The sequence below is a fragment of the Bombina bombina genome, chromosome 4 (assembly GCF_027579735.1).
Source record: "Bombina bombina isolate aBomBom1 chromosome 4, aBomBom1.pri, whole genome shotgun sequence".
Taxonomy (NCBI): domain Eukaryota; kingdom Metazoa; phylum Chordata; class Amphibia; order Anura; family Bombinatoridae; genus Bombina; species Bombina bombina.
Window position 1 is genome coordinate 191,581,124 of NC_069502.1, and position 12,679 is coordinate 191,593,802.

Sequence of the window (12,679 nt, forward strand, 5' to 3'; positions counted from 1 at the left end):
TGAAGTAAACCATTATTATTAATAGTATAGGGCAGAACTACATGAAAAACTTCACTACTTGCTCACCACTGGCTTAGAGATCAAGCAATAAATAACATTAGTTGTACTACACTCCCTCTAGAAGTCTATTGTGTAAGGGATTTAGGGCACCTGCACTATGCAACATTTTGAATTTTGCTTGAGCTATAATAAGTAACTTTAGGCTTGTACTATGGGCACAAAAATATAATATAGTATTGATTGCACTCAACTGGGCTAGATTACATGTGGAGTGCTATTTATCACTCCCGCTCGTGCGTTAGGTCCGCTAGAAGAAAGCATTTAAAAAAAAATATTTTTATAAGACAGTGTTATTATGATTGTAACTGTACTTTTAAATGTATTTTGATGTGCAACTTTTTAGTTGCGCGTAACAGTTAACCAGAGTTCTGAAGTTGCGCTATCCTGATGCGTGTTAAATTCAATTGCGCTCAAGTGAACGCATTTAATTTCAACTTGTAATATGCGTGGTACCTAAGACGCAAGCAAAGAGCCGTGACAAACCCCTTTTCGCTTGTGCGCAACCGCTAGGGCGACACTCATAATCTAGCCCAATATCAATAACATTTTTACAATCCACTTGTAATCTAAACCACAATGTTTAAAGGGACACTGAACCAAAAATGTTTCTTTCGTGATTCAGATAGAGCATGCAATTGTAAGCAACTTTCTAATTTACTCCTATTATCAATGTTTCTTTGTTCTTTTGCTATCTTTATTTGAAAAAGAAGGCATCTAAGCATTTGTCTTGGTTCAGCCTCTGGACAGCAGTTTTTGATTGGTGGATGAATTTATCCACCAATCAGCAAGGACAACCTAGGTTGTTCACCAAAAATGGGCCGGCATCTAAACTTACATTCTTGCATTTCAAATAAAGATACCAAGAGAATACAGAAAATTTGATAATAGGAGTAAATTAGAAAGTTGCTTAAAATTTCATGCTCTATCTGAATCACGAAAGAAAAAATTTGGGTTCAGTGTCCCTTTAAATAAGTTACAGGAAAGAGCACACAATTTCAATCAACTTTCCAATTTACTTCTATTATCAAAATGAGCAGAAGAATGTAAAATGGGACTAACTTGGAAAATTGTCTGAGAAAAATCTATTACTTATTTGAAGTTTAAAGTGCAATTGCAATGTCTATTTAATTTGCATTTATTGATTATGCAATTCTACTGTATTTCTTGGTACTTTACACCCGAAACACATAATTATACTCAGAATGTCCATTTAAGGGGATATGAAACCCAATTCTTTTCGTGATTCAGGTAGAGCATGCAATTTTAAACAACTTTCCAATTTACTTCTATCATATAATTTGCATAGTTCTCTTGGTGTCCTTTGTTTAAAAGCATACGTAGGTAGGCTAAGGAGCTGGGAGCTAGCTGCTGATTTCTAGCTTCACATATATGCCTCTTGTAATTGGCTTACCAATGTGTTCAGCTAGCTGCCCCTAGAACATTTCTGCTTCTTCAACAAAGAATACCAAAATAATGAAGCAAAATTGATAATACAAGTAAATTGGAAAGTTGTTTTAAAATGTATCCTCTATCTGAATAGTGAAAGAAAAATGTTGGGTTTCATGTCCCTTTAAGATGGGAGACAAAAATAAAGATTAAAAATCTTACACGGACTGCAGAGATGTAGTCTGACAATGAGAGACAATGAAGAAAAGAAACTTACAAACAATAGAATACAAGTTAATACAAACATAAGAGTAATGGCAACATAATTAGAAAAAAATATAATAATTATTTTATGCACCTGCATTTATTGCTGTTTTACACATGAATTAATGTGCTAACTAGTAGTTTACCAAAAACTGCTAAACAAAGCTATAAAAGTACAGAAGATGGGATTTATTAGGGAAAAGATGATCTATTTGTGACGTGCTAGAGATTTCATTTAATCAATTGCTCTGTTGGGATTTTTATGTTGTAAATCTGTTGTATTTCCAGCTAGACCCAGTTTTGTAATTCAACCTCAAAACACAGAAGTACTGTTGGGTGAAAGTGTCACTTTGGAATGTAGCGCTGCTGGCCAACCACAACCACGAATCACATGGACACGCGGTGACCGTACTCCTTTACCAAATGATTCTCGCATCAACATTACCCCATCTGGGGGGCTTTACATTCAGGATGTCACCCAGGAAGATAGTGGAGAATACACTTGTTTTGCAACCAACTCAGTTGACACGATCCATTCAACTGGCTACATTATAGTACAAGGTGATAAACACGTTTAACAATGAAATAGGGTCAATTTTATTTTTCATGTATTAAAAAAAAATGTTTTGTCCACAATTCACAACAGCAATACATGAGAATTTAGGGTAATTTTGGCTTCTCTAAAACTTGCCCTACTTCTTATTTTTTTTAAAGGGACATGAAACCCAAAAATTTTCTGTTATGATTCTGCTAGAGCAAACAATTTTAAACAACTTTCTAATTTACTTCTATTATCAAATGTTCTCTGTTCTCTTGGTATCTTTTTGTTGAAAAACAGAGATGTAAGCTCAGGAGCGTGCACGTGTCTGGTGCTCTAAACACCTACCTGGTATTTCGTCAACAAAGAATTCCTTGGAAACAAAGCACATTTGATAAAAGGGGGCCTATTTATGAAAGGCCTGTCGGACATGATCCGACATTGCAATACGCTCTCCGCATTTAGCATTGCACCAGCAGCTCTTGTGAACTGCTGGTGCAACGCAGCCACCTGTAGATTGGCCGCTAGCAGGGGGGTGTCAATCGACTCGATCGTATTCGATCGGGTTGAATTGCGGCAATGTCTGTCCACCATTTCAGAGCAGGCAGACAGGTTATGGAGCAGCGGTCTTTTGACCGCTGCTTCATAACTGGTGTTTCTGGCGAGCCTTCAAGCTCCATACGGAACGTGATAGATAGGCCCCTAGAAGTTAATTGCAAACTATTTTTTTTTTTGTATGCTCTGTCTTGAATCCTAAAATAAAAAAAAAAAAATATTTAGTTTGTTATCCCTTTAAGATTGGTTATTGTTATGGGCATGATAAAGATTTTTATGTTTTTATTCTTTTTTATTACTTTAGTGCAGTGGTACATAATTTTATTATGCATTGTTCTCTTAGATAACAATCTTTTTCTCTTCGTTAAAAAAAAAATATGGCGCAAAAGTATTAGTGTGATTTAATAAGGTTGCATTTATTTATTTATAAAATATTTTACCAGGAAGGATACATTGAGATTTCTCTCGTTTTCAAGTATGTCCTGGGTCCACAAAACATTGCATTGATACAATAGGGTACAATAAAATTCAAAAACAATAATAATACACAATAGATGAAAAAAATTAACATAGAACAGGTAGGAAATATATAATCCACCATGACAGGTGCATTCTGTTTTGAGATATGTAGAGAGGGATCTCTTAAAGGATATTAGGCTTGGGGAAGGTGTGAAAGTGTGCGGGAGGTCGTTCCATAACTGTGGCGCTCTGTAGGAAAAGGAGGATCTAGCTGCTTTCTTTTTGTATTGAGGCAAGCTAAAAAATGTGCTGGTACTGGATCAGATGTTATAGGAGGTGGGAATAGCTGGGGGGGGGGGGCATTCTGCTCAGGTAGGGTGGGAGCTTCCCAGAAAGGCTCTTAAACACAAGGCAGGAAAGATGGAGGGAGCGTCTGGATTCCAGCGTCAGCCAGTTTAGTTCTTTTAGCATGTCACAATGGTGGGTCTTGTAGTAACATTGTAGCACACAGCGGCAGAACGAGTTATACAATGTATTAAGTTTATTAAGGTGAAGCTAATTCTTTTTTACTGTACCTAATTTCATCTGTTTTGACTGTTTTAAGTAGTATTTATACCTGATACCTGGACCAGTTATCCACCTCTATTCATTATTTAAATATTTTCTTTTTGCAAATAGAGGAATTAAAAATATTTGACTGTAAATATATTTGCATGCCAGCACAAGTCACTATAAATAAACATGTAATGTGTATGCATTTTAATGTACTTCTAAACCCCAAATTCAGAAGAAAATATATATATATTTCAGCCATTCCACAGTTTACCGTTGTTCCCCAAGACCGCAACGTTTTTGAAGGACACACTGTGGATTTCCACTGTGAAGCTCAAGGTTATCCACAGCCAGTAATTGCCTGGACTAAAGGAGGTAGGAACTTAATATTTTATGGTGTGTATCTATTTTTTGTTTACTTTATTGTCACTAATAAAATGATGCAACACACATACATTTTGATAATGACTAAATTCAAAATTATCAAAGATCTCTTGCCATCTGTATGCTTCATTCAAATCTATTAGAAGAGTTTTCTGCTCACATTTGCATACTGGGATATGCTTTTCAAATTTGGGAACATAAAAACCCATTAGAAAACCAATTTCTTTTTTTAAATTACTTCATACAGCATTAACTTGTCAACAGTATATCAATCCAATCAGTTTGTTTATGGTTTTTCAGTATATTTTCTCATACATAAGTTCACATTTGGAGGAAGTTCCTGGTTTAATTAAAGCACTATAAATTGTAACCAAATAAAGATGAAATGTTTGTGTTGCAATAATTGTTTGTATGTTAAATATACTTTAATCAGAAATTAACACATAAATAAGACAAGATTTGTAATTGCACATTTACAGGGCTGGCTCAAGATATTGTGCGACACCCCCCTGCTTTCATATTGTTTATTTCAAACTTTCTCAAATGACCACTACTAAATAGAACATTCCTGAACTCTATTTTAGGGAACCAGCTGTCTGTTGATAGAAGACACCAGGTTTTGTCATCAGGAACACTACGAATCACCCGTGTTGCTCTTCATGATCAAGGCCAATATGAATGCCAAGCGGTAAACATTGTAGGTTCAAAAAGTACTTCTGCCCACCTTACAGTTCAGGCAAGAGGTAATGATTGAAGGATATCTTTATTATCCTTTTTTTTCTTACTTTACCAGCACGTTGAAATATTTCTTACTGAACCTAATAACAATATATCTTATTGGCTAATAGCCAAACATAGATCTTAAAGGGACATTAAACACTAAATACATTCTAGATAGAATGATGCATTCAAAGAAAAGAAAAAGATTAGTCCATGACTAACATGTAGATGTATTTTTTAAAGTTTCATTAGTTGTTTAAAAAGTGACAAAATAAGTGTAAAGTTTTAGTGTCTATAACTTGTGTTACCTTCTCTGCTGTGGCCAATTAGGGTCAGTTATAAATAAGTCACTAGAGTGTGCAGCCAATGGTTGTGCTGGATTTAACAGTGTTCTGCACTTCCATTTCTAACAGGAACTGAAAAGCTCACAATTTCAGAATGGAATTACAGGCAAAGAGGACAAAATAAATAATGAAAGTATATTGCAGAGTTGTTTTATATATACAATTTATCATTTTATATTACCATCTCAAAGTGTTTAATGTCCCTTTAATGCTCTGCTTTCATATTGTTAGTTCTGTAATCCTAACAAACATGGAGGAATGTGTTGTGAAATGTCTGTTTTTTTCTCATTTATTAATGATAAATTTAGCATTAGAGAATAAATATATTAAATTTGTTACATTGTAAATGATACATTAGGCTAACACAGGTGAGCTACTTGTAGTAGTCTAAATTATAAAAAGGCTTGAAACATCCCAGGAGACCTTACTGTGTATTCATTATTCTTTATGCACTTATATATAAAATCATTTGCTGACAACTAACATTTTTTTGTCTGTTCCAGATTTTCATATATAGCCTCTTTGCTATCCTGTGTTAGATCCATATGGCCTATATTTTATTTGGCTTCTTTACTACAAAATCATGTGGCTTTGTGTTTCCTCTATTTTCCTCTCATATTATCTTTCGCTTCATATTCCTTTCGATACCACTTCCTTCCATTTTTTCTGAACCTTATAGGGACAAAGTGCATGCTCTGATTATTTTAAAGTGATTGTAAAGTTTAATGATTTAAAGCCCAGCATGTAAAAATAATCTTAAAAACGTGGGCACTTTAAGTAATTAAACTTTACAAAGTCGCTTCTTTTTTAAAATACTTACCACTTTGTTACGCTAAACAGACCGCCGATCCTCTGCCTGCATCTCCTTCTGTATTTAGCATATTGATGATTAATCCGGCTTCCTCCAATTGTTGCGTGCCCGAAGAGCTGGACTCCAAAGGGGGCACGCAACGATTGGAGGAAGCCGGATTTGTCATCGATATGCTCAATTCAGAAGGAGATGCGGGTGGAGGATCGGCGATCTGGTTACCATTACGAAACGGTAAGTATTTTAAAAAAAGAAGCGTCTTTGTAAAGTTTAATCAATTAAAGTGCCCACGTTTTTAAGATGATTTTTAGATACTGGGCTTTAATTCATTAAACTTTACAATCACTTTAAGGATGTGAATTTTGCATTCACATATTTTTAAAATATGTAAGTTTTTACCTCAGCAAGGGGTTTAAATATATGTAAATGTTTACCTCAGCAAAGGGGTTTAACAAAAGTCCTGCTCTGGAGCTGCAAGCAATGAACAAAAATGGCTGTTAATTTGTGGGTCACAAATTGCTGCTCCTGATTGGCTGAATGGTCATATTTTGTTTGTGAGTTGCAATGTTTGTGGCGCGCGAGCGCAACTTTACCTAAACCCCTAGTTATATAGAGTCAGTAATACAAAAAACAAGCTCTTATGAAGTAGAGCATAATATTTGGCTAAACAAATTTGACTGACTATTGGCCATCTACTGTGGAGTCACAATCTTTAAAAAACCTATACATTAGAAGTAAACTGGTTAAGCACATTTTAAGTTAGGAAGTTGAAAAAATGTGATTTCCCCTCCTATGGTAGACAATGCTACAGCCAAAATCAATGCACATAGATCCATGAAATGTATAATCTGCTCTTAAATATAAAGTTACAGAATGTAAAGCCTCAAAGTCAGGTTGCTCACATGGTAGAAAATGACAGGTAAAGCTACTTAAAGGGACATTAAACACTAAGGGGCCTATTTATTATAGTGCGAGCGGACATGATCCGATATTTTACGGATCATGTCCGCTGCACATCGATATATGCCGACAGCATACGCTCTCTTCATTTATCACTGCACCAGCAGTTCTGGTGAACTGCTGGTGCAATACCTCCCCCTGCAGAGTTGCGGACAATCGGACGCTAGCAGGGGGTGTCAATCAACCCGATCGTACTCGATCTGGTTGATTTCTGTCTGCCGCCACAGAGCAGGTGGACAGGTTATGGAGCAGCGGTCTTTAGACCGCTGCTTCATATCTTCTGTTTCCGGCGAGCCTTCATACGGAGCTTGATAAATATGTCCCTATGGGCTAGATTATGAGTGGAGTGCAAAATTGCGTTTTTATGAGCTCAATATTAATCTGGAATTACAAGTAAACCTTGTGTTCACATTGCATGGAAGCTTTGTGCTCACAAGAGTTCTCTTCCATACGCTCCAATGGGAGCCTTGTTCTGATGCAGATAGACACGGCTCAAAACCTAGCGCAGTGAAGAGGGTAAGTCGCATTGGGTAGTACCCCCTTACTTTAACCCCTTATAACTGCTTCATGCAATTATTTAAAAATAAAATAAACTGTCCACTTTATTTGGGGGGCAATTGGGGCACATTTTTTTAAATTAACCAGAGGTCTGACTTCTGGTTAATTTTGCTTAGCGCAAAGTGCTACTGCGAGCTTGCAGTAGCATTAACCAGTCACTTGTAAATTAGCGCTTCACTTGTAATCTAGCCCTAAATAAATCATTGCTTGAAGGATGTATTCAGAGAAAAGATTAGCCTGAGAATAATTTGTATATGTATTTTTAAAAAAATTACATTAGTTCTTTTAAATATTGAAAAAATAAGGGTAAACATAATGTCCAAAAAGCAGTCATACTGTAACTTAGGTTATCTTTTCTGCTGAGGCTAATTAGGAATGGCTATCAATGGCTTACTAAAGTGTGCAACCAATGATTGTGTGGAATATAGCTGTGTCTGCACTTCTATGTTTAACATGAATTGGATAGCCCACAATGTTAAGAATCAAATTACAGGAAAGGAGAACAAAATAAATAATGAAAGTATATTGCAAAGTTGTTTTACTACATGCAATTAAACGATTTATTTTAATATCTTAAAGTGTTTAATGTCCCTTTAATTGATTAAGTTTATGATCATTTTAGTATATAGTAAAAGCGCATTTTACTAAGCTTTGTATTAGTGCATTTTTCACCTTCACAGGCAGTGAAGGACTATATGTTTTACCTCTATTCTTCATACGGAAAGCAGTAGTATAAACCCCACTCCTACCTGAATACTATTTCTATGTTACAATAATAATTTTTAGGTTCTGTTTGGTTTCCCAGCTTTATATTTTAGTATCAAATTTCTTCTTCCTTTTACTGCAATTAGGTCCTAGATTAACTAAATGAATACAGAAAGAGGAGTCGATTATATGTAAGAGAGGGAGGGTAAAATTTAGTTTTTATTTATTGTTTTGCTCTGATAATTTATTTGCCCTATATCGCAAAAATATTTTCCAATATATTTCATTCAAATGCTTCTGTACTCAAAGCTATTTACAACTGCATTAATACAATGACATTTATATGTCTGTAATGTATTTTCTTGATTGTTTCAGTCACCCCTGTGTTCGCCACTGTCCCCAATGATATGACAGCTGAAGTGGGTACAAATGTCCAGATTCCCTGCAGCTCTCAGGGGGACCCTCTTCCCGTGATAACATGGAATAAGGTAAAAGCAACATTTACTTGATGCAAAGTATAGCTTTTTTATAATAATTTAATCATTTAAACATTAAATTATTATGAACCACATTTATTTTGTATAATGATGATAATTCATAGGGTCCATAACATCCACTAGGAAACATAGAAACATAGATATTGACGGCAGATAAGAGCCATAGGCCCAGCAAGTCTGCCCGATATTACAGTATAAACTTATCTAGTTTGTAGGATAGCCTTATGCTTGTCCCAGGCATTTTAAAAGTCCCCCACAGTGTTTGTCATTCCTACCTCTTGAGGAAGTTTATTCTATAAATCAATCACTCTTTCTGTAAAGAAGTGCTTCCTCAAATTACTCCTGAATCTACTTCCCTTGTCCCAGGCATTTTAAAAGTCCCCCACAGTGTTTGTCATTACTACCTCTTGAGGAAGTTTATTCTATAAATCAATCACTCTTTCTGTAAAGAAGTGCTTTCTCAAATTACTCCTGAATCTACTTCCCTTGTCCCAGGCATTTTAAAAGTCCCCCACAGTATTTATTGCTACTACCTCTTGAGGAAGTTTATTCTATAAATCAATCACTCTTTCTGTAAAGAAGTGCTTTCTCAAATTACTCCTGAATCTACTTCCCTTCAGCTTGAGATCATGACTCCTTGTTCTTGAATTTTCCATTTTATGTAAAATACCCACAGCCTCAGTTTTACTAAGCCCTTTAACGTACTTGAAAGTTGCATCATATCATATCACCTCTTTCCCTTCTCTCCTCTAAGCTATACATATTTAGGTAACTGAGCCTATCCTGGTAAGTTTTATTTTTTAAATCATGTACCATTTTGGTAGCCCTCCTTTGCACAGATTCAAGTTTGTTAATATCCTTCTGAAGATATGGCCTCCAGAACTGCACACAATACTCATGATGAGGCCTAACTAATGATCTATAAAGTGGCATAAGAACCTTACTATTTCTGCTGCAAATACCTCTACCAATACATCCAGGCATTCTGCTAGCCTTACTTGCTGCATTACTACATTGTTTACTAAGTTTTAAATCATCTGAAATAATAATTCCCAAGTGCTGTTCCTCATCTGTAACAGTCAATAAAGTGTCATTGAGTCTGTAATTAACATTTGGATTTTTCTTCCCTAAATGCAATATTGGAGGAGGCCAGGAATCCACACAATAGCTTAAATTCACTAACATCCCCATGGAAGATAGCACCTCTTTCAGATATCCAATGGATCTCAAAATGGAGTCTTTCCTGATAAAGCTCTTCATTCAGGCAGGTCTTCTGCTTAAACCAGCAGTATATATCACGTGTCTATCACAGGGTCAAGGATTTTATTCCAATCTGTTCATTGCTCCAAAGAAGGATGGGACTTTCAGACCTATTTTAAAATTGAAAATTCTAAACAAGTTTGTCAAGGTTCCTACTTTCAAGATCGAAACCATTCGCACAATTTTACCCGTAATCCAACAGGGTAATTTCATGTCTATTATAAACCTAAAGGATGCATACTTGCACATCCCTATCCACAAGGATCACCATCTATTCCTATGGTTTGCATTCCTAGACAAAAACTACCAGTTTGTTGCCCTTCTATTTGGTCTGTCTTCAGCTCCTCGCATCTTCACAAAGTTTCTAGGAGCATTGTTGGTGGTTATCAGAGCTCAGGAGATCTCAATTGGCCCTTATCTTAGTGCAGGCCCCTTTCCTGTCTCTAGCTATTGGTTATACTCAAAGGCTACTATTGTTTCTCTGATCGATGTTCCAAAGAGTTCTTTAACTACTGCTACAAGGGTGTCCTTTCTATGAGTCATAATAAATTCAGTCCTAATGCGTCTATTCTTGACGGAATCACGCAGATTTAAACTTCAGAAGGCGTGTCTGTCCCTGCAACGTGCTTTATTTCCATCAGTAGCTCAATACATGGAGGTAGTGGGTCTTATGGTTGTGGCTTCAGAAACGGTTCCCTTTGCCCGCCTGCCCTTGTGACCCCTTCAACTATCTATGCTCAATCAGTGGTCAAAGTATCTGCAATTGGAACAGCAGATTGCTCTGGATTTACCCATCAGACAATCTTTCTCTTGGTGGATACAAAGTCTTTCTTTGACCCTTGGGCATCCTTCCTTTGCCCATCATGGGCTATTGTGACAATGGACGTTAGTCTTTCAGGCTGAGGTGTGGTCTGGCATTTTTAAAGAGTGCAAGGAGTTAGGTCCCTTCTTGAGGCAAGGATACCAATCAACATTTTGGAACTTTCCAAAGTTGCACAATATCACGGTGGTGGCCTACATAAATCATCAAGGGGGTAACTGCAGTCCACTGGCTATACAGGAAGTGTCCCAGATTCTGTCTTGTTCAGAGAGAAATCAATACTCCCTATCAGCAGTTCACATTCCAGGTGTGAACAACTGGGAAGCCAATTACCTCAGCTGAGAGTGGTCTCTCCATCAGGATATCTTTGATCAGTTAGTAATCAAATGGGGTCTGCTGGACAACGATCTGATACTTTCCCATTTAAATAACAAACTTCCAATGTATTGTGCAAGTTTAAAAAATCCAAAGGCTTAAATGAAAGACGCCTTGGTGTGTCCATGGAATTTTCATCTAGCATACCTGTTTCCTCCATATGCTCTACTTCCAAGAGTAATTGCTTGAATCAAACAGAAGTCAGCTTTGTTAATCTTGATTACTCCAGCCTGGTCTTGCAGAACATGGTATGAAGATCTAGTGCAGATGTCCTCATCTACTCCATGGCTTCTTCCTCTAAGACAAGATCTATTGTCTCAAGGGCCTCTTTTCCATCAGGATCTAAAATATCTCAGTTTAACGGTGTGGAGGTTAAAAGCCTAGTTTTAAAACATAGAGATCCTCTGATTCAGTTATTGAAACTGATTCAAACCAGAAAACCTTTTACCCAGAAAATTTACCGCAATATTTGGCTTGCATACTTTGAATAGTGTTCTTCAATAGGATTTTCTTGGTATTCCTTTAGGATTCCTAGAATTCTAAAGTTTTTACAAGATGGCCTTAACAAGGGGTTATCTGCTAGCTCCCTACAAACTCAAAGTTCTGCTTTATTTGATCTCTTTCATAGAAAGTAAGCTATGCTGCCTGATGTTACTACTGTTGTCCAGGCACTATTTAGAATTAGGCCAGTTGTGAGACCTATTTCTCCCCCCTGGAATTTGAATTTAGTTATTTCTGTTATGCAAGATCCTCCATTTGATAGGGTGCATTCCATGGATATCAAACTTTTATTTTGGAAACTGCTTTTCTTTTTAGAAATCTCCTCAGCTAGCAGAGTTTCTGAGTAAACTATAGCTTTGGCCTCTTAGCAAAAACAGGTCATTCACAAGGCTTACTTGGTGGCTGGAAAGTTGCCTCCTAAGCATATCACAGCTCATTCTACAAGATCAGTTGCAACTTTCTGTGTTTTCAAAAATGATGCATCTTTGGACCAGATATGCAAAGCTGCAACATGATCTTCTATGCATACTTTTTCAAAATTTTACCAATGTGATGTTTTTGCTTCTTCACTAGCAGCTTTTGGCAGGAAAGTGTCTGATAAATTGAACTGCCAGAACAATGTCCCACACATTCCATACCATGGACTATCTGCTTGGGTATTAATCCCACATGTTATGGACACTATGGACTATCATCATTATATGAAAGAAAACAGAATTTATGCTTACTTGATAAATTATTTTCTTTTGGAATGATGATAGTCCATAGGCCCTCCCTTTTCTATTTTTTGGGTGACAGTTTTAATTTGCACCTCTATAGACCCTGCTTTTGTCTTTTCTACCTTTCTGTTTCCTATTCTCTGCTCCGTTATGTGTTAAACTTAGGAGAGATGGGAGGTGGGAGGGAATTTAAGCTCTTGTGTGTGTTCTTGGC

The 12,679-nt window shown here is 36.5% G+C and overlaps 1 protein-coding gene across 2 annotated transcripts in view; it reads left to right on the forward strand.

Annotated features, from left to right (window-relative positions):
• The window catches only part of PXDN (peroxidasin), a 315,380-nt gene that overhangs the window by 232,191 nt on the left and 70,510 nt on the right, over positions 1-12,679 (forward strand). For both annotated transcript variants that reach the window (XM_053709731.1, XM_053709732.1), the window contains 4 exons: positions 1,999-2,271; positions 4,073-4,189; positions 4,783-4,941; positions 8,669-8,781. In XM_053709731.1, coding sequence (XP_053565706.1) covers positions 1,999-2,271; positions 4,073-4,189; positions 4,783-4,941; positions 8,669-8,781 — 662 coding nt within the window. The remainder of the gene's footprint in view (positions 1-1,998; positions 2,272-4,072; positions 4,190-4,782; positions 4,942-8,668; positions 8,782-12,679) is intronic.